General features: G+C 37.9%; 1 protein-coding gene across 1 annotated transcript in view; it reads right to left on the reverse strand.

The window, feature by feature from the left end:
• Positions 1 to 23,730, reverse strand: part of SPATA16 (spermatogenesis associated 16) — a 218,291-nt gene that overhangs the window by 46,998 nt on the left and 147,563 nt on the right. Inside the window, exon 5 of the mRNA XM_036243294.1 lies at positions 9,151 to 9,298. Coding sequence (XP_036099187.1) covers positions 9,151 to 9,298 — 148 coding nt within the window. The remainder of the gene's footprint in view (positions 1 to 9,150; positions 9,299 to 23,730) is intronic.

Here is a 23,730-nt window from a genome sequence, read left to right on the forward strand (position 1 = left end):
TACATTAAATGGTAAAACTTTTAATATAGTTTGCTTTAGAATCTGGAACAACATGGACATTTGTTATCACTTCCTCTACTCAACATTGTGTTGTGATCCTAGCCAGAACAACAGAACAAGAAAAAGAAGGAATGAATATATTTATGTGCTTGAGTAGGGATGTATTCTTAAATAAGATAAAGTCACAAGTCATTAACATTTTATAAAATGACATTAAAATTTATACTTTAATTCATCAAAAGACAACATAGAAAAGACATGCTTCCTATTGGAATAAAATATAAAATTCTCCAACAAATCAATAATAAAACTTCAGAAAACCAAATGAGCAAAGAATATGAACATGTCACTTACAGGAATATATACATAGTAAAAATGCCATTCTTATAAATTTTAAAGTTTTTGAGAACAATTTTGTATGTCATTTAAGAAAATGTAACCATAGGTTAACAAAGGACATAACAATATATTAAACTTGATTAATCGTCAGGGAAATATGTATTTTTTAAAAGTGTGTGATACCATTTCCCATTCATGGATTGGCAACATTTTAAAAAGTCTGACGGTACTACATTGATGATGATAAATATAAACAGGCACTCTTGCACACTTGTATTTGGATGGTGAAACAAAAACCCACTTTAATAAGCCATTTGGTAATGTATAACAAGCTAAAGATGCTTATGCTTTATGACCCAGAAAATAATTTTACTCCTTAGTATATACTTCAGAGAATTTCTTGAACATGTGCACAAAAAGATCACATAAAAATGTTTATACCACTTTTGTTTGTAATAACAAACTATTGGAAACAGGTTCAATGACTAGTAACATTCGATTTCATATATAAATTTAGGTAAATTAAACTGAAAATAAATGAATTACAGTGTATTGTAGAAACATGGATGAATCTCGTAAGTATAATATTAAATAAAAGAAACTTGCAGAAATATAAAAATAATAAAAATAGCATTTCTACGAATTCAAAAAAAAACCTGGAGGACAATTCAAGGATTCATACAGGGTGGGGCAAAAGTAGTTTACAGTTATACGTATGGAAAGTAATACAATAATTAATAAATAATAATACAAGAATAAACCCTGCTTCATGTACTCACAACTGTAAACCTACTTTTGCCCAAACTGTATTTGTATATCCATGTAGTGCATAGCAAAAACATAAAGGTATGTATAAAAGTGATAAACATAGAAAATTGTCTCACTCATAATAGCATTAAAAATAATAAAATAATTAGAAATAGATTTAACTCAGCAGGTTGAAGATTTGTACACTGAAATTTACAAAATGTGGCTGTAAGAAATTAAAGAAGAATAGATGATAAAACGTCTTGTGTTTATAGATTGGAAGACTTAATGTTCAGATGTAATATTTAAAGTAATCTAGAAATGCAATTCAATCCCTATCAAAATTCCAACAGTTTTTTTTTCAGAAATAGAAAAGTCCATTCTAAAATTCACATGGAATCTTAATAAACCCTGAAGAACAAAACAATCTTGAAAAAGAACAAAATTGGAAGTCTCCTACTTCTTGATTTTAAAACTTACTACAAAAAAACAGCAATCAAAATAGTAACGGTACTAGCATAAAGACAGACAGATAGACCAATGGAATATAATAGAAATCCCAGAAATAGACCCTTACATATATGGTGAAATGATTTTTGACAAGGGTGTCAAGATTATTCAATGGAGAAAGGGCAGTCTTTACAACAGATGATTCTGGGAAAACTGAATATCCACAGGCAAAACAATGGAGTTGGACACTTACCATACACTATATACAAAAATTAACTAAAAGAGAACCAAAAAACCAAATGTAAGAGCTAAAACTATTAAAATTTTAGATAAATGCACAGATAAAAAGCTTTGTAACACTGGAATCGGCAATGATTTTTGAACATGACACCAAAAGCACAAACAACAAAAGAAAAAGGTAGATATATTGGAAGTCATAAAAATTTAAAACTTATGAATCAAAAGACACTATAAACAGAGTGAGAAGGCAACCTATGAAATGGGAAAACATATTTGCAAATCATACACCTGTTAAAAGATTGATATCAGAATATATAAAGAACTCCTACAACTCAACAACAACAATGAAACAACTCAATTAAAACATGGGAAAGTGTTTGGGTAGACATTTCTCCAAAGAAGATATGCAAATGGCCAATAAGCACATAAAAAGTTGTTCAGCATTACTAATCATTAAGAAATGCAAATCAAAATCACAATAAGATACTACTCACCTGTTAGGATGGCTATTAAAAACAAAATAACAAATGTAGGCAAAATATATATATACTGGCCTTGGCTGGTTTGGCTCAGTGGTTGGAGCGTCAGCCTGCGGACCAGAGTCCTAGGTTTGGTTCTCGCTAGGGGCATGTACCAAAAAAAAATTATGTGTATACACACACACACACACACACACACACACACACACACACACTGTATGATTCAGCAACTCTACTTCCAGACATATTGTTTAATAGGAAATATATATATGAATGTTCATATAATAACATTTTTTTTGTAATAGCCACAAACAACTCAAATGTTCAGCACCAGCAGAATATGTATATAAGTTCTAGACTATTCATATAATGGAAAATTATATAGCAATAAAAATATACCAACTAAAGCTTTTTGAAACATAGCTGAATGTCGTAAATAAAACATTGAGCAAAAAGAGCCAGATACAAAAGAATATCTACTCTATGATTTCCTAATTACAATGTTTCAAAGCAGGCAAATAAAAGGTCAGAGTTCAGAAATGCACAGGTGATAACTATACAGAAAAGTAAGGAAGGCATTATTCCAGGAATCAGGACAATAGTCACCTTCGTGGAGGGTAGGGAGTGGCTTTAGATCCGCAGGAGGCTAGTTGAGGGTACATGGAGAACTGGCAATGTTTTATTTATTTTTTTATTTGATGCTTATTCTGTAATAATTAGCTAAGCTGTGTATTTGTTTTATGAATTGTGTCTATATATGTGTAATATTTTATGATAAAATGTTTTTAAAAATACAAATGCTTTGGTTGACCTCTTTTAAGTTTGAATTGCAGTGATTATCTGTGGGCCACAAGGTCATCAAGAAACACTAGTAAGGTTTAAGTTCATCGCGAGCCAAGTATTAAAGCAGAAGTAAATAGGACTCATGCTAGATATACAGAAGTAAATTTAAGAAAGGATAACACCACTAACAGAAATTTCTAATTCTGTGAAAAATCCACATGTAGAATTTAGAATTGAGAAAGTGGACATTGTTTTTATGATTGGGAGTTCAGTCTTTAAGGATTTTAATGCCCAGCTACATTTTATTAGATGGCAGCGCCTAATGGTTGGCAATAATATTACAGAGTGGCTGGATTAGACAGCATAAATTAGTGTTTCAGGACAAATAAAGTCTTAATGTAGTTCCCTTACCTGCTAAGATTAGCTCTGTTTTGAAATGGTTATAAAGTTTTTTTATGCAGATGTGGGTAACTGGCAATGGCTAGGAACCTGAGAAACTGGTAAATCTACCAAGATCAACATGTTAATATTTTAAGAATAGAGACTTTAGTTCTATATATGAGGGATTTTGTTACTTTGGGAATGATTCTCTGTTTCTCATAAGAATTCTGTGATGCAAATATGAGATGATTTATCATCTTTATAACCAATCTGCCTGTAACACTTTCATAACAATATTGGGGATGTAGTTTCTTTAATTCTATAACTGCTTCCATTTGAGAGAACAACTTACAAAAAGGAATATAGTCTGATCTTAAAAACTCTTGATATTTTTTAAAAGAAAGGATAAAATGAGAAATTTTAACTTCATGTTTTAGAGAGTATAATAATGTATTATCCTTACTGGTAAATGATGACTGTACAAAAATAAGGTTATAAATTTCAGTGCAAAGCAATTTTTAAAGGTCTATTTTAAAACAATATATTATTTCTCTGAACAAACATATTTACTCTTGGGAGTTAAATTACACTGGAAAGACAAAATATGACTCTATCTACCTAAGTGTTAAAGTAATTGATATCTTATCCAGAAAACTTTTCTACTAAACATTACTAACCACAAATCCATTACTGAATATTTATTTATCTAGCAAATAAATCTTGATATTTTCATCAAGAGAAGACAGGATATGCTTATTGTATTACTTTATTATTATTAAAATACCGCCATGCAAGAATAAGAATTATACAGAATTGCATTATTTCATTGGAATATATGAATAAAAATCTCAAGAAAAATCTTTAAAAATGAAAACATAATAATTCTGGGGCTGGTGAATTATTATTTGTTTTATATGCCCTGACTACTCTGCATGAATCAAACTGGATTTTTCCTTAAATAAGAAAAATGGATAGCTATACTGCTAAAAATTCAGTAATTTTTTTTCTCCACAAAACATAATACAATACAGCTCTATTATAATATGGATTTAAGATTTTGGTGGGCTTATCATATTCCCAAAATAGCAAATGATGCACAGTAAGTTCCTGAGGATGTAGAGACCTGGTTGTCCTACAAGGCAGATTTGAATTTTAACCTTTCTTCTTCACTCTCATGGAGGTTATAAGGGCAATATAGTCCTAGTGCCTACCTGAAGTGGGGATTTCCCTTAATTAATCACTATTTATTTGGTCTAGTCACTGAAAAAAAATATTTAGAGCTATATGCATTTCAAAATGAATTTATTTTTGTAGTTTTCCCCTTTGAATCTGTTTTCCACGTGGAAATCCCTGACAAGGGTAACTGTGAACTGGGGATTGGCTAGAGATAATACACTGCCTGGGGATGTCTATCATGACTTCTCTTCCTGCTCATCATCCCCACCACCCTGCCAGCTATTGCTGGGCTCATGGCACCGTCACATGATCAAGCAGTAATGAATTCAATACTATCTAGCTTGATGAAGGTGACCTGGAGTTGGGCAGAGTTTCTGAGTCGGAGGTTTGTCTGCCAGCCCCTGCTGGGAGAATTAAATGAGTGAGTCTCCAAGTTTTAATGATAACAACTACTTATCCAGGAAAACTTTGATAGGTAGACTCCTCATCCAAGATCTTTGAGGTACAGATATTATGACCTTCGTTGTTGACTGTTCAGATGCACTCTATAATTTAGAAATTCTTGCTGCGGCTTCAATTTCTCTTGCTGCAATGAAAACTACCTAATTGTGTTCTCTCTCTCATGGAGCATCAGTGTCTCTCCTGAAAGGTTATCTTTCTGGGTGGGCACAAACACATGTGTATGAGCGTATCCACCTGTAGTTGCCTGCGGAAGGATGAGTGAATGTGAGATCAAAGAGAATGTGTACAGGCTCCGAATGTTTCTGAGGATGGAGCTGATTTCATACGGAGGAATGTTTATTCAGTTACTGAGTTTGCATGAATTTATTGTGTATACTGTAGTAGGAGTAGGAAGCTGCTTACTTGTTATGATGTAAGGCAGCGAATTAGTTAGAATAAAGCTAACTGACTTAAACAACCCCCAAGTCTCAGTGATCTACAGCAAGAGAATTATGTTTTTTGCTCTTGTGGGTATGCAGTGGGTGACCTTCCACATGGCCATTCAAAGACCCAAGCTGCTTTTGTCTTGTGGCTTCTTTAGTTTCACGTTCCTATCCACTTAGTCAGGGACTAAGGAACGAGAGTTCTGTCTGGTAGGGTGTTATGAATAAACTACCCATCTTCATTGTAGATCCCGTCCTGTCCTGCGGAGTTTGGGATTCTGGTGTGCGAAGAAAGGAGAAGAGAAATGGCAGAATAACATAGCAAGTTGGAGAGGGGGCTAAAACTACCTCTAGTCCCTAATAGAGTAGAGAGCATTTCTAGAGTAAGACTCCGAAGGTGAGAGCGTTTACACGCCAGCATTCTGGCAAAGCGAGGGAATCTCAGAGACTGGCTCTAAGTTGGGCCAATTTGTGTGGCAGGGGGGTTGGTGTATATATAAAGAAACATCTGCACCATGAGGCAGCACGGGGAACCCACAGGTACCCTTGGATCATCCACGATGTCATATAAATGAACCTATCATTGGCTCTGCTCAAGCCAACAGAGCTGATCTTAAGTTGCACTGGCCATGCAATCAGCCACTGAATCCACCTGCACCAGACTTTACAAGAAGACTCTCTCCTCACATGCCCACTGACCCCCCTTTGGACACTGAGTACATTTGTATTCTGTGAACGTTGAAACTGGAAGAAGAAAATCCCGTGGAAAGAAAGGGGAAGAAAGCTAATGAGTTTGATTAGTTAACCAAAGAGAGACTAAATAATTGGATGGGACTGAGACCTCCTAGGATGAGATAGAATATATTTTTGTCTCTGGGAAGACCAAAGATGAATATGTGTAGGTAAAAGAAAAAAAAAAAAAAGAGTCTCATGTTTTAAACATCTGCTGTGTGATTGTCCAGTCACACCTGCTACATGACAATTTGTTGAAATATATAACTGAATAAATTTTTGGCAGGATAGAAACTTCTTAAATTCTATCTACAAGGTGGATAGAAGGAGAATCCTGGTTTCTGGGCAGTGCCAACAGAACAAGGTGGCCACTCTTCTAGGCCCTCTCTCTCATGTCACTCACTTTCTAACGACAGCCCTTGGCCACTGGAGGCTGCCATAGTAACCGCTCTGCACCTCCTGTGAAAGATAATCCGATGCTAAGAGAGCATTTCACCTTCCCTCTTCGTGGACGTGGTGCCTTCACTCCCCTTGGAATTACCTGGGGGAAAAGAAGCCATACTACTCGGACTGTGCACAGTTACAGCTGTGGTGTCACCATGATTCCAGCGATGGCTTTGGGGAGGACACTTTCATCATTTGAACAGAGGCAAGCAGCGTCATCAGTGCAATAGCCTTGTTAGTCCAAAGTGCAGGTTCTACAGAGCAAAGGACCTAGCCAGTCCCAAAGAAACGTAAAAGTCCGGACTGCCGTTTCTAGCTCCCCTCTTTCTCCAGACGCTGTACCTTTCCTTCCTAGGTTCTCAGACAGCACTGCCATACTCCAGCAATTAGTAATTATAAAATAATAGAAACAACCATTAATAACTTATAATTATCTTCTCTTCCAAAGTATAAATTCCTTTAGCATGAGTCATCTTGCCAACAGATCATAAATCATCTTGAGAACAGGTTTGATAGAGTTATGAGACATGAATCCGGCTCATTAATGTTATTATTGTTTTTAAACTATCAGTGACAACAGTGCTTCCTAAGTATTAATTAATCTTCAAGACTTCCCTGGGAAGTAGGTTAAATGTAACTAAACTAATTCTACTAGTAGAGGCCTGGCAAACTGATGATCTCAATGAATATCTCTTCATTACCAACAGAGCTGAGAATAAAATGGGAATAGCTGAATTTGATACATTTTCCATGACACTAGATAGACATGACTTTTGTGTGCTATTGATGGTCCCCCAAATAGCCCTAAGATATCCATAATAAAATAATAAACAATTTATCACAATTAACAAAAAATGTGAGTTCTGAAACATTTTTCTCTACTTCCTGACAAAACATTCAGATGAAGTAAATCAGCACCAATGTCCAGTATAGCATGCACTGCCTGCCTTCTCTTCCCTTTCCCTGCCCTCAAACTCTCATTGCTCCCGAGGGACTCACTAATCATCACTGGTTAGATTTATTTACTTAGTTTCTTCTGAAGCGCTTGAGGTGTAGTAGAAAACAACAAAAAAGACTCCATAGGATTTAAATTTAATGCTTCTACTACCTCTCTGCTCCTGTCAGATGGAAGCAGTGTAGCTCAATGGCAAGGACATGGGTTCAAATCCAAGGCCGGCTGCCTTTGATTTGCTATGCACCTTTGGAAAAGCTGTTTGCTTTCTCTGATTATCGTTTTCTTGTTTCTAAATGAGAGTCATCTTACTACTTCATAAATTACGAGAATCACAAGAGGTAATGGATATAGAATGCCTGGCATTTAAAAAGTAATGACTGCCCTGGAAAGTTGGGCTCACTGGTTAGAGCGTTGGATGCTGAGTGAAGGGTCAAGGGTTCAATTCTGGTCAAGGACATGTACCTGGGTGGCAGGTTCAGTTCCTGACCCCAGCTGGGGTGGTAGAGGAGGCAACCAATTGATGTCTCTCTCTCACATTGATGTTTCTCTCTCTCTCTCTTTCTCTCTCCTTACCTTCCACTTTCTCTGAAAAAAATCAATGGAAAAATATCCTCAGGTGAGGATTAACAAAAAAATTTTATAAAAGTAATCACCAACAGGATACATTATTTATCATATAAACCGGTGACTTGGCCCCAAAGCCCTGATAAAAGGAATGAAGGGGCCTTAATAGGAGGATGTGATATTAGACATGCATTTAGAGATTTTGCTTAACATGGTGTTTATTGTTAAGAGCTATTGATTTAGTACACGAAAATCCCCGTCTTGATGCAGAATAACACTTGGTATAGCATAGACAGTAAAAAGTATTTTTGAATGAATAAATAAAAGCAAGTGGCTTACAAAGACAAAAAAGAGGGAAAAGCATAAAAGTAGTGTTATGTCCTCTATGCACGCTCAGCTCTCCACATCCTTTGGACACCAGTGATCAAGAACATGAGGCAAGAGGGAGGTCTGAGTGTGAGATAGATGGAGGAAGGAGGGTACAATAGAGGAAAATACAATCCGTCTGCAAGAAAGTACTATGATCATCTGGTTTCCTCATGAAGGATATGGGGAAAGGTGGCATTTTACCAAAGGTTATTCCTTTATATTAAAAATCTTAGCGCTTCTAGGTTTTACTCCTCATCTTAAAATACAGAAACATGATGGCACAAGAAGTACTGCACTAGACCCTTAGGGTCAGGCCTATCTAAAACCTAAAATAACGTCCCATTTCAAGTCCTCAGATGAAAACACCATACCCCTAAAAACAAAACAATAAACAAATAAACCAGAAATGGTTCTCTATTTTCTTTTAATCCAAGGGGTAGGGAAGACATCAATGTGAGGGAGAAACATTGTCCTGACCAGGAAATCGAACCCGCAACCGTTCGATGCACAGGAGCACACTCAACCAACCGAGCCACTTCAGTTGGGCCTCTATTTGTTTTAATGGAAATAAAGTATCGGCCGATCACTTGAAGACATTGAATTTTACCTGTGTAGATATAGTCCACATATGCGGGGTGAGTTTTTGTGAAAACCTCTTTTACTTTTTCTACTTTATCCGCTGTGATTTTTGTGGCGAACGGTGTGTACATGACTGAGAATGACTCCGCTCTGGTGATGGCTTCTTCAATCATGGCCTGAGGAAAAGCAAACGACCCCTTTAGCATCAATAACAACACAGGAGTTTTCAGGAAGGTAAAATAATATAATTACCTTTATGGATGACTTAAAAATCTATATACTGTACTGCAAAGATAACGTATTTGGTTTTGAATATTCATTAGAATGAAATTTTAATTAGTTCTGGAAATACTAGTTCATATTAAGAAAACCAATTAAATGAAGAACGTTTGTAAACAGACACCTCTGAACTGAGCTTGTTTTGAGATAAAAATAAAAATCCTATTTTCTAAGATGTAATTTTTTTACTTGATTTAAAAAAATCATATTCTTAAGTCCAACATAGCATCTTACAAAGAGACATTGATGAGCAATTTCCACTTAAAAAACAACAACAAACTGAAGGATCTAAATCTAAGTGTTTTCTACGAATAACATGACAAACTAGACAAACGACATTTTCTTCTCCTTCCAGGAGCTGGGAAAACCTCTGGAACCCGAAAACCCTTCCCAACACCCTCCAGCAGCTCCCCCTTCTGTCCAGATCACAAGGGCTGTTTGAGATGGATTTGGCGATTTAAGAATGTAATAATTTCTTTACATTTTCTTTGCTCATATACCATTCTGATAAAGCCTGACATCACCCTCAACTTCCTGTTTTAAGTAAACCCATTATTATTTTGAAACAGGCCAAAAAAGAAAGTTATGAGAGGTTTTAAAAAAGATTTATTCCTTTTCTACAACTTTCCCTTGTAATAAGACCTGAACACTGAATTAAAAGTAGAAGTGTCTGTAGTAATCTTATTTTTCTAAAAATAGCATAAAGGCATATTATAAGAATCTATATTTATTTATAAGAATATTTTTTTTCCTGATAACTAAGAGTGCCAACAACCAATAAGGAAAAATAATAGATCTGAACTTTTTAACAAAGAAAAAGCCATTTAATGAACAGCAAGTTATATTATTATGGCATAGTATTTTGTAAATAAGTTTATGATTGATATTCAAAGCAATAGGAGTTGATTTGAAACTGAGAAGCCTAATTTAACTCGTTCATTGCCTGCTCTACGTGTCAGTGATGTCACACGGCCTCTGTGATCATCTATACTGGGTGTAAAAGAGCAGATTTGCAAGAATTAATCTGGATGCAAAGAATTCTCCTTTCTCTGAGACTTGAATTAGAAAACAAATGTATTATTTTTTAAAAATATGTTTTCATTGATATTTTAGAGAGACAGGAAGGGGGAAAGAGACAGAAACCTCGATGTGAGAAACACCGGTCGGCTGTCAGCACTCAGACGGAGGTAGGGGTGGACTGTGAGTGTGCAGCCGGGTTTGGGTGCTCAGGCCTGGATGCCGACTTTGGAAGTCTAGAGTGGGTAATACAGGCAGCAGGACTGGAATTCAGAGATGTGGATGAAGAATTTAAACAAGGTGTTTAGGCACCAGGCTCTGGTCCTCCTGCAACAATAAGAATTCTTTAGCTTGAGTAGGAGAATCGTTTCTCCAGATTGGCGCGTACATATGTTCATCACCGGAAGCAACCCTGGCATGGCCTACCCAAACCAAGAAGCGAGTGGTTGTACCTAGATGCATGTGGCATGATGTGCTGGAGAGGGAAGACTGTTCTGGACCTCAGTTCTAAGGTCATAATCTGACTTCACTGCCTTTTGAAAGCTGTTAGTTTGCATCAGTTTGCTTGGACTGCTGTAACCAAGTATCACACGTGTTCTTAGAGTTCCAGAGGCCCGAAGTCCAAGATCAAGGTGCTTACAGGGTCGATTTCTCAGGTCTTTCTCTTTTGCATGCAGGTTGGTGTGTAGCTTCTCCCTGTGTTTTCACATGGTTTTTCCTCTACGTGGGTCTGTAGTCTCTACTTCTTATTAGGACACCTGTCATGTTGGATTAAGATCCACCCAAATATCTCACTTTAATTATCACTTCTGCAAATACAATCACAATCCCAGCACAGGGTTAGGGGTTAAGACTTCAGCATATGAATTTTTGGGAACACAATTCAGCCCGTGACAGTTCCTAACACCCAAGTAGCTTTTCTGACGGTCTCTTTGAATACCTTGATGATGGATATTTTGCTTTAAATTCTGGATCAAAAATGTACTGAAGGGATTTAACTCCCTAGTTTTCTTCCAAAAAGACATTCACAGTATTGCAGCAAGGCCAGGGTAGAAGAAAACACTCCCTCCATCTCGTTTCTCTTCCAACTGCCGGCAGATGAAGTGACTTCCACAGGGTAGCTTTGCTAAGCCATCTCCCAGCAGGGGCAGTAAGACTCCTGCTGAAGAGCCTACACCAGCCTTTTTTTTTTTTTTTTTGGCAAGTGGCAGAAGTGTGGTTTTTGTGTGGCAGCTTCACCTGCTTGTTTGAGACACTACACTCTTGGCAGGATGCTCAAGGCATTGCACAGGGGCTTTCACAGGGCTCTCCACATAGGAGGGTATGTGCTGGAGCACAGCCCCCTCTTCCCACTCGGAGCCAATAGAAACCGGGCTCTTTTGTGGCTTCTGCCTCTACCTTGGTGATGGGTAAGGAGGTGCGAGAGTGAGCGGAGTGTGTAAGTGAGGATGAGAATTGAATTCTCCCTGGAGATACTTTCTCAAAGAAATTATAGCCCCCAAAAGAAACATTGAAAAATAGAGTAGAAATGAAAATACAGATCCCTTTTCCCAATCCTGACACATCCTTGATGTGTTTTAATGTATTAAAAATGTTTTCTTTTTCTGGAGATAAACAAGGCTTTGGACCTGTCATATACATGTACATATACATAGTATCTCATATATATATATTTCTGGTACATCATTGAATAACTCCTTAATGAAACAATCTTGAGAAAAATTTAGCTTTATTAAAATCATAGGGATTTTGAGTTAGGGATCAAAATATCAGGTTTTCATTTTTGTGACAGTAATTTAGAGTTGGGCTGATCTTTCATGAAGAATCTTTTATATGCATATTGAAAAATTATATTTAAGGATTTTTACAAATGACAATATTTTGTAACAATTTTAGACATTAAAATATAGATTTTAATTCACTTTTTACCATTCATCAAAAATTTCCTTGATTTGAAAGTAGAGAAAGAGACCAGATGAGGAACTGAAGCTTATAAAAAGTAGCTGTGCTAAAAATGAAGGCAGATCTCAAATGATAGTTTTTAGTTTGACAAAAATCTTCTGTAACTGAGTCATTCTTTCTCAGTGTATGAGCTTCTCTGGTGTCAATCACTGTTACACGTACGCAGAGACCACCAAGCTCATCCACGTGTCCTGGTGCTAAGTGCACATTACTGTTAAGTATACCTCCTCTGCTGCTACACAAAGAAACTTTGAAATTAGGTGTTTACCTTGCAGCGTCCGAATAGCCATTGTTGTCCTCACATTTATCAAGTTTTTAAGCTTATAGTAACATAGACTAAGAGTGTATGCTAGCAGCTACACATGTCCTCTACAAACAGTAACATAATTTCTCCTTGTACTGTAGCTAAGCAAAAAGAACCAGCTACTGGCTACCTCAGAGATCAACTTGCCCCGGACACCTGTATAATAAGACACTATGGGAGACATGGGGAGAGACACACTATCAAGGGTAAACGAAAAGCAACCAAAGTAGAGGGGAAAAGATGACTAGCACAAAATAAACAAATTTCTTCTCCCTCTTCTAAACCCAAGAGAGTTGGTTCTTTCTGGTAAATTTTTAATAGCACTCCAGGTGCCCAGGAAAAATCTGGCAGTCACTATAAACCTCAAACATTCGCAACACAATGAGATTATGAAATTTTTTCCCTATCCTTTGGCTGGAGTATTTGGGTAAATTGTAACCTTTTAATTATGTATCCAGTAATGGTGGTTCAGTAAGTAGAAATCCTGTCACTTCTAATTAGAAAATGTGATCAAATTATTGTAGATTATTTTCAAATTATTCCTTTAATACTCTCAATATCAGGGTTGGCCATAATTGTAGTAAATTGCTTTATTTACAAGATTACATCAGGTAGAAACCTTGGGAATTTTCCAGACCAATTCACTCAGTTGGAGATGAATTGTGACCTGGAGAGGTTTTAATGACTTTTCTAGGGATAAACAGCTTTTTATTTTTGGGGATTTAGAATTAGGGTCTCAAATATAATATTTTACTTTGTCTTTTGAAAATTATGGTTTTACCCTCCTGTTTACAAGCACTCATAACAAATATTTTAAATTCTAAAGTATTTAATTTACTTTAGTTTTGCAGTGTGTGTGAGCACTGTAGAGTTTTAGAACATATATGTACATATAACCCAGGGACATGGGTAGGCATTTTTCAGATTCTCATGCAGTTCAGTGTGGCCATGTGGCTGAGTGTGGGCCAATAGAATGTAGATGGGAATGGTCCATAAACCCTGCCTAGTATGAGCCTCTGTCTTCTTTCCCTATCAGCTGGGAGGGCTCCCAAGACACAGAGAAAGATGGAGCTACACCATGGAAGGGGTACAGGTTTCCATGTCGCTCATTGGAGGAAGACCTCCCAGGAACACCCACGTTGGACTACATTGTGAGGATAAAATAAACTTTTATTGTTTTAAGTTACTGAAATTTTGGGATTGTTTGTTGTAACAGTCAGTCAATCTTAATGCATGGATAATAATAGATAAAAATAGAAATCCTTAATCCTTTTTTTTAATGAATTTTTTATTTATTGTTTTGTTACAGATATTTTACCTTTTTACCCCATTGGCACCCCCCACCCCACCCCACCTCCGCCCCGTCCCCGGCTTAGTTGTCCATGTCCATTGGTCATGCATACATGCATATAAGTTCTGTGGTTTATCTCTTCCCACCCCCCACCCCCCCACCCCCTCTTCTGAGGGATGTCAGTCTGTGCCCTACTTCCATGTTTCTGGGTCTACTGTATTCCTCAGACTGTTATGTTCATTATATTCCATATATAAGTGAGATCATGTGGTATTTGTCTTTTTCTGCTTGGCTTCTTTCACTTAGGATAATACTTTCTAGGTCCCTCCATGTTGTCTCAAAGGAGAAGAGATCTTTCTTTCTTACCGCTGCATAGTACTCCATTGTGTATATGTACCACAGCTTTTTTATCCATTCGTCTACTGGTGGACACTTGGGCTGTTTCCAGATCTTAGCTATTGTAAATAGTGCTGCTATGAACATGGGGGTACATATATTCTTCCTGATTGGTGTTTCAGGCTTCTTAGGGTATATTCCCAGCAGTGGGATCACTGGGTCAAATGGAAGTTCAATTTTTAATTTTTTGAGGTAGCACCATATTGTTTTCCATAGCGGCTGCACCAGTCTGCATTCCCACCAGCAGTGTATTAGAGTCCCCTTTTCTCCACACCCTCGCCAACACTTGTTGTTTAATCCTTATGTTATAAAAAATTACAGAAAAAAACCATGATGTTATAAGAGATAAAATAACTTTTATTTAGTAGTGATAAATGCTTTGATATATCCTATTTCCTTCATCCTCATAAAGTCCATGTAAGTAGGTATTCCTAGTAAATGAATAATATGATTGTATTACTTTATTTTCAAAGTTAACATGATTAGATTCAAAGCAGTGGTATACTTGCGAGCTATAAATGATCAAGATGGGAACCTTTAGTCTTTAGTGGCTAATATGGCTCTTAGTTATTACGTTAGTAATGATACAATTTTGAATGATGACTAGAATTTCTAGAAAATGGAAATACAAATTTTGTGAGCATTAATCTTTTAAAATATATATGGGTTTAATTTGGATGATTTCAATTGTTCTAAAATTTAGAATTAACCTGAGGAGAAGGTTTTCCTAAAGATCTGAATATCTTACCTTAAAACTTCCTTATAGCCCTGGCCGGTTTGGCTCAGTGGTTAGAGCATTGGCCTATGTTCCAGAGAGACCCAGGTTCGGTTCCCGCTAAGGGCACATACCTCAGTTGCAGTTTGTCCCTTGCCCTGGTTGGGTCGTGTGGGTGGCAACCACTCGATGTGTCCCTTTCGTATCGATGTTTCTCTCTCTCTCTCCCCCTCCTTCCCACTCTATCTGAACAAAATATCAAAAAATGTCCTCGGGTGAGGATAAAAAACAACAACAACAACAAAACTTTCTTATAAACTTATTATTCACTGTATCATTGCTGCAATAGCCAGAACTGACATTTTTATGATGACTTTATTAAAATAAGTGTATGTCAGAATAACATATGTAACAACTGAATGCTTCCCTTGCCTTGACGATCAACATTTTAATGCTAAAATATTACCTTGAATTTACAGTTCTTTTATTAAACAACCTTCGTTATAAATTCTGTATTTTCTAATGTAAGGTAATATTTGGCAGTTTGCCATTACATTTATTAACCCAGTAATGTGAAAATTATATTTTCATGCAGTTTAAATTAAGATATTTAAAATTTTTTTTGCATTTATTAGTATTGTATGGAAATGACCCAAGACTGTATCAACGGGTAAGTTGCATATACCAAGGTAAGTACATTTTTACATAACTGTTTTGAATTCTCTACTTTTCAACCTGCCCTGTTTAAAAATAGTCATAATAAACATCATTTTAAAATTCTGAAGTATTTAATTTAGTTTTGCAGTGTATGTGAATGCTATATAATTTTGGAATATATGTGTGTGTGTGTGTGTGTGTGTGTGTGTGTGTACCACTGCCCACAATCCAGTCGGGTTAGACTTAGGGTTAGGGTTAAAGTTTTAATTACACATGATGCTCCCATTAGCTAGATAACTTCAATATTTAACCCTAAAATTTACCCTACGTTAACTTTTGTTTGTTTGTTAGTTCTCACCTGAAGATATTTTGTCCACTGACTTTTTTAAGAAGAGTGGAAAGGAGAGAAGGAGAGAGAGAAACATCAATGAGAGGAACATAGATGTGAGAAAGACACATTGATTGCTTGCCTCCCACACACATACCCTGACCAGGGCCAGGGATCAAACCTGCGACCCAGGTACATGTCCCAGACTAGGAATCGAACCTGTGACCCTTTGGCGTGCAGGCCAGTGTTCTAACCACTGTGCAACACTGGCCAGGACATCCTGTATTAATTTTAATCATATATGTTTTGTAGCAAAATTTTATTCCCATGTTCTTCCAGCGTGTAACTAATGAGGTCTAAGGTATTCAAAAATCATTCAGCTTTATAACTAAGGAAGCTGAAGAAGGTGAGTTCTGTTGACATACCTGATGTCACAAAATTGGAGATGGAAGCAAGGCAAGAACCCAAGTCTCCAAAACCAATGCTTTCTCTTATACTGAGCGGCTGTTCATCTTTCTAATTAGATTATACATTCCTGGGAGCATAAGTATTACTTCTCTTTTTCTTTTTCTGGCTATCTTAATCCTGTCTTCAAAGACAACAACTTGACTGTAACACTAATAGAGAAACAAATGAATCACACACCACATTGAACCTAAATCAGGCCAAGATCCTCTTCACAAATTAACCCAACACCAAAAGAATACCCATCCTTCACAGCTACTGGTCACAATAAGACTACTTTGTCCACTGGCCACTCATTAGATTTAAGATACGCTATCACCTAGCATGCCTGTTGTAAAGAGAAACATTTACAAAAATTAAAAGAAAGGCTTCTTGATAGGGAAACGTAAATAATGTGCTTGGGCTGGTCTAGCTTAGTTAGTGGCAAAGCACATATAATTTATAAATAGAATTTAAAGGATGTTCTTGTGCTAAGACCTTGAGCAATTTTCTGCTTGTGCCTTAGAGAAACATCAGCTGATAGAAACTCAAGAGTTACAAGTGTGGGTTTCAGCAGCCTCCAGACTCCTTAGGATGCCACAGAGCTTTTATTCTTGATGACTTAAAATGAATCACCAAAAGGTATCACAGGAATAAATAGCTATATTACTGTAATTATTGCATAAGCACAACTGGGTATTACTAATGCGTTTTGGGCTCTGTGTTCAGTGGTGAATGCCAGCAGAATTTGGGACCTTTTTGTCGTTGTGCATTCCAGCTCTGTTTGTTTAGTTACGTGAGGGTAGGTATCCCTTTCCCTACCTGAATGTTGTTTTCTGATTCCATTGCTAGACTGGTGCTTTTGGTTTAGGCTTGCTGGTAGAAACAGCCGATTAATGGCAGGGTTTCGACAACAACCTGGTGACCTGGTCCCCAGACTTGTACTGCTTTTTACACAAAGCATCTGTCTTATCTCTTGGGCTACTATGCAGATGACTTTGAGTGGAAAATCAAGGATGCCCTTGAAAAAGTGTATATTAGGAAAAGAGTCAAAAGAATTCAAGGATGTTTTATTTGAAGACAAGAGGTAGGTTGCCATCAGAAAGCAACCTGCCCTTGTAAACTTCATTTAATTCATTGACGAATCTGTAAAACTCATTTATTAATTAAATGAGTGGTCTCTGTGCATTGGCTAAATTACATAGATAAACTATTCTGCTTATTTGTTACGATGACACTAGAAAACGAGCATTGTTATCCCGTTTTATGGAAGAGAAAAAAGGAGTCTTTATATTAAACGACATGCAATAGTTCACATGGCTACTTTGTGACAGAATTTTTTTTTTGAAGGGGGGGAGAGATGGGGGAATTAAAATCAGTTCTGTCTCAATCAGAGCCTCGTGCGGACGCACAAAGGGGGTCCCCAGCCTGTCCCACACTAAGACAGGATTCCGGACATAAGAAGGGCTCCTCTGTAAAGCTTCACCAGGCAGAAATGGAATCCTTAGCAAAAGGAAAAAGGTTCTGAAGGAGCCTTCCAAAGAGTGAGCGAACCGTTCATCTTGTAAGCTAGCAGCTGTCTGGCCCTGGCGGTGCACAGACCGAGGAGCAATGTCTGCCTGTCGAGAACCCAGTTAAAGGGACTAGGGCTGTGCCGTGTAGAAACGTGTCTGTATAGTGTAGTGTCAAGTGCTCAGAGTTTGTCTTAGGAGTATTCCTCCCTCCCCGTCATTTCTTCTGTTCCTCAAGTTTCAACTTTGCTTGGCAACCACATACCTCTTCTTTTCCTTTCTTATTTCTCTCATTTGTCTGTAATGAATCTCTTCCAGGCTGTGGCTCCTATCAGAGGACTTTATATTTTAGAATGCAACAGGTTGCAGGAGGGTGACATTGATGGGCAGGTGTCCTCCTGTAGGTGACTTTCCATCATCAAGATGTCTCAGTGAGAATGAAATGAAGTGCTATCTTCAAGAGACCTGCTCTACACGACAGATCACCTGTGTCCAGTCCTCAGTGGATCTCTGATTTGTGTCTTATACATGAATGCTAACCAGGCCACACCCCAGCTGCTGAAGAATGGATCAAGTGAAGACCTGCCATGCTTATGATCATGTTTGCCACCCCTTTCGGTTTGGGCCTGAAACAGTCCTCGCTAGGTTTTCTGAATGTTATTGGCCCTCACAGGCTGTTGACTCTGGTTTAGACTGCACTGTGCAGAATAGCACCTCTGCTTTCTTGGATAAAAATAGGTTCGCTCAATAGTTAACTTTAAGATCCTGAGAAAAAGTAAATCATGCCATATGTTAAAGGTTGACATTTAAGATGCCAAAGTCTCATTATTTGGAAGAGGGAGGTTATGAAAAAGAAAACGATGCAACCAACAACCACAGCACAGGTGGAGCGGGCAGCCTCCAAAAGCTAGCGAGGAGAGTGCAATCGCAGTAGTTCAAGAGAAGAGGAGAATTTCTTGGTCATTGGTTTGCAATACCATCAAAAAGATGGTCCAATATAAATAAAACCATCCAAGGCTTTGAGCTTTACAGACTATCTTATTCCTGGGTGAACACAGCTTAAAATGTTCATAATTTCATGGAATAAGTTATTCCACGTCTCCAGTTGCTAAAAAAACAAACAAACAAACAAACAAACAAACCAAAGTGACCTCAATTTCTCTGCAAGCTTGTAAATCAAACCCATAAAAATGTATGAAAAATATAAAAGTCAACCATAGAACCTTCTACATTTGATTTTAATCATAGCAATTTTTTGATTTTCATATGCGAACAAAACAAAGAAGGAATCAACATGTTCACAAATGTAAACTGAAAGGCAAGTCCTCTATGTGAACAGAATTATCTCATGGCAACCTAGCAGAATAGCCTCAGAACTCTTGGGAATCAAATAATTATACCCGAATCTGGTCAAGTAGGAAAAAAAAAAAAAAAAAGGCCCCAACTGTCTTAAATCTCTGACATCCTTATCATTCTCAAATCAGAGAAAAATGAAAAAAAATTTAGAGGTCACTTTTATTCTTTTATTTACCCTTAACAGCCATCAGAAACCCAGCAAGCCTTTTAGGAGAGGGCTGGGATGAAACGTTGACGGTTGAAGTGGTGTGGGGTTCCTCCTCCCCTACTGCTATGACTGCAAAACCAAACCAGCGCCACTGAAAAAATAAGTAAGTATTTCTCAGGAGTGGATGAGGATTAACTTTTTTGTTTGAGAAGATGTCACCATTTTCTAAGGAGCTTGACTTATCAACTTGCAAAGAGAAGGTTAATGTATAAGAGAAGTATGCTGCTCCCCGCAGGGCACATTCCGAGGCGCTGTCTCCGAATTCTTACATCATCTGGATACCTGACAGTGTTTTAGCCGGAGACAAAGCCCTTTCTTTCTGTGACAACTGGGGCTTCCAAAGCAGACCGCCTCTGAAAAGGTGACACTTGGACCAAAATTCACAAAGAGGTGAAGTAATTAAATGTTAGACTCATTTTTGAAAGAAGACTTTGGCCCCTGGCATGTACGTGTGTGGTTGGAAAAGGTAGAATGAGAAGGGAAGCATGAATGAGGTAAAGAGCAACCTCACCTCCTTGACAGTCTGGGAAAATCCATGTCACCAAATATATATAATAATAGTGAAATGTACACATAAGTTTAATATGTGGAGGATTAAGGTGCCTTCCTCTATCCCTCCCTCCCTTTTTCGCCCTCTTTCTTTTCCTTCCTTTCTTTCTGTCTTCCTAAGGCCTGGCACACTCACAGGACATCAATAGAAGAGCTACACAAAACTACATAAATAGAATATAATGTCATGGTCACTATCTCCTTCACAGGAACACTCAACCTGGGATCAAATACATGCCTCAATTACATCTTTCATTTGAAAGTGAACCTCCCCTCCTGGCATCCTACCTCAAATAGCATCACAGCAAAATGAAACACGGGCAACATTTAACAACGCTGGTAACCATGGAAATGTATCATTAAAGAATATATAAACAGGAATGAATAATTAGATGAGAAATTTATTTCTACATTTATCTTTTTCCAAGACCCAGGAAAAACAGCTCTTTTACCTCTCGTCTCAATTTGGACACTTTCTCTTTAGTCTGTCTTCTAACTGAAAAGTATGAGAATTTATAAAACGAGAGGTTTAATATTTTCCAGCTTAGTAGGCAAGTGACTAGAAAATCTTGCAATACCCATTGTTGTCTAGATGTAACACTGAATGCAAAAAAGTCTCCTGAAGCAGCCAGGAAGTTTGCTTTTGGGGATGGGAAGCGTGCGGGAAAACCTGACTTACAACATGGCGAAAAGGGGAGAACAGTTGTTAACTTTTAAAAATAGGAAGCACAGGTTGCCTGGGCAGACTGAGGGGATAATCTGGGGCACGCGCACCACCTCGCTTGCACTGTCAGGGAGGCAGCATCACCTGTGCAGGTCATCTGATACTCTCCCTTTGCACCTAGGGAAGCCCCAGCTAAACTCTTCCGTATGCTAAACTGAACATTAACTTTAAAAGAAATTGTAAATGGCATCAGAGGCCACCTAGCCCAGGACTGTGCATCAGAGTCACCTAATTGGAGGGAAGTGGACAAATACAGTTCTCAGGCCCTCACGTAACTCTGGGATCCGATATTTTAAATATTTTCCCAAGTGGCTATGATATAGTTGGCCACTAGACTGTGTTTGAGAACCACTGACTGAGGCTAACTTCCTCATCATACCAAAGCACAAACTAAAGTCTAGAGGAGTTGCGGATTGAGTTTCTGGGATCAGTTTCCCCTCCCTATAGCAATATCATATCCACACCTTTGTCATGGCTTTGCAGTGAGTAGGTGAATCTCACCCCTTGTCCTTAGGCTTGGCCACGTGGCTTGCTTTGGCCAGTGGGTTGTTAGAAAGCACAGTATGAGCAGAGGCTTGGAATGTGCTCATATGGCCTTGCTTTCTCTCTTAGACTCCTGCATTTTAGCATAAGAAGAATAAACATTAGGCAGCCATTGGTCAAAGGAGGATAAGACACATGTGGATCACACTTGGGGCTCTTAGCAGCTTGGATCTAAGCTTAGTCAAGCCCAGGCAAGACAAGCCTACATAAATCAAGTCCAAGGCAACCAAGCTGCTTATTATTTTCAGTTACTGAGTTTTAGAGAGATTTGTTACACAGCATTATCGTAGCAGTAGCTAATTAATACAGAAATGAAGTGACTTATCCAAAATGGAATTCTAGTGTAGAAATTAGAAGTTACGTCTTATGAATTTCAGGCCTGACTTCTTTCTACTGCTCATGTTTCTTTTGCTTCCTTCCTTCACAGAGTTGAGCACAGACATCCATCGCCTCTATCCAGTCCTTCTGTTCAACCTACCTATGAAAAAATGCTCATTGGCACTAATCATCAGAGAGACACAAATTAAAACAATTGTGCAGTATCACCTCACACCAGCCAGAATGGCTCCCATCAACAAATCACCAAACAGCCAGTGCTGGTGAGGTGGTGGAGAAAAGGGAACCCTAGTATACTTCTGGTGAGAATGCAGACTGATGCAGCCACTGTGGAAAACACGGTGAAGTTTCCTCAAAAAATTAAAAATGGGACTGCCACATTTGACCCAGTGATCTCATTTCTAGGAGTATATCCTAAGAAGCTTAAAATACCAATTAGGGAGAATATATGCACTCCTGTGTTCATAACAGTGCTATTTAAAATAGCTAAGATCTGGAAACAGCCCAAGTGCCCATCAGTAGATGAGTGGATACAAAAGCTGCGGTAGCCCTGACCAGTTTGGTTCAATGGTTAGAGTGTGGTCTGGGGGACCAAAGAGCTGCGGGTTTGATTCCCGGTCAAGGGCACATACCTTGGTGGCAGGTTCGATCCCCAGCCCCAGTCAGGGCTGTCAGGATGTAGCCAATTGATGTGTCTCTCATGTTGATGTTTCCCTCTCTCTGTCTCTTTCCCTTCCTTCCTCCCAGCCCATCTAAAAAATCAATTAAAAAAATATCCTCAGGTGAAGATTAAAAAAAAGCAGTGGTACATTTACACAATGGAACGCTATGCAGCTGTAAGAAAAAAAGATCTCCTATCTTTTGAGATGACATAGAAGGGAGTATTATCCTAAGCCAAACAAGCCAAACAGAGAAAGACAAATATCACATAATCTCACTTATTTGTGGAAAATAATGAACAAAATAAGCTGACAAGCAAAATAGATCCAGAGACATGGAAGCAGAGACTAACAAACCTCAGAGGGAAGCGGGGAGGAGGGTGGGAAGAGACAAACCAAAGAATTTGTATGCATATATGCAGAACCAGTGGACACAGACAATAGTGCAGTGAAGGGGGTAGGGGGGCGGCAGTGGAGAGGAGGGTGTCAACAGGAGAAAAGGAGGGCATCTGTAATACTGTCAACAATGAAGATTACACCCCATTCGGTCACTGTTCCTCATGAGAGCTGGTGTGCGTTGTCCCCTTCGTCATCAGTATACCTTTCCTCTCATCGTGTCCCTTCAGGATTCTGTTTTCATGTTCCCAAAGAGACTAAGAAGTCCCAAATGAACTTATTCTCACAGTTGTGTTCAGGGCTCACCAATTAATGAGTTAAAAACTTCCAGATAAAATTCTTTCACATATGACCTGGGGGTGACTGGAGACTCAGTGCCAAATGGCGGGAATGTAAGCATAATACATGGCAACTGACGGGAAGGCTTGTGGGTGAGTGTTTGGTGTTTCTCAAGTGATATCTCACCTAAATACCACAGGTGGGGCAAAAGTAGTTTACAGTTGTGAGTATGGAAAACAATACAACATTGGTAAATGATAATACAAGAATAAACTCTGTGTTTCCTGTACTCACAACTGTAAACCTACTTTTCCCCTCCATGTATGATGACTGGTTGCTTTCAGATTCTTCTTGTCTAAATATGTATAAACTTTCTGCCTGACAAGGCCAAATCAATAAATAAATAGACTTTAAATATGAGACATTAAAAGAAATGGCTCATGTGGTATTTCTATTTTGTTCCTTTTGGTGGAAAAATGTTTCATGTGGAAACAAATCTTCAGAGAGAACACATTCTTCTTCTCCAGAACATGTAGGTGTTTTATTAAAGCTAATAAAATTTTTTTTTTTCTGTTTTCTTGACCTTACTTTGCTTGTAATTTCATATTGAAGATTTAATTTTTATTCTGAGATTTGAGATATCATAAATTTTTA

This window comes from Molossus molossus, unplaced genomic scaffold (genome assembly GCF_014108415.1).
Source record: "Molossus molossus isolate mMolMol1 unplaced genomic scaffold, mMolMol1.p scaffold_m16_p_5, whole genome shotgun sequence".
Classification (NCBI taxonomy): domain Eukaryota; kingdom Metazoa; phylum Chordata; class Mammalia; order Chiroptera; family Molossidae; genus Molossus; species Molossus molossus.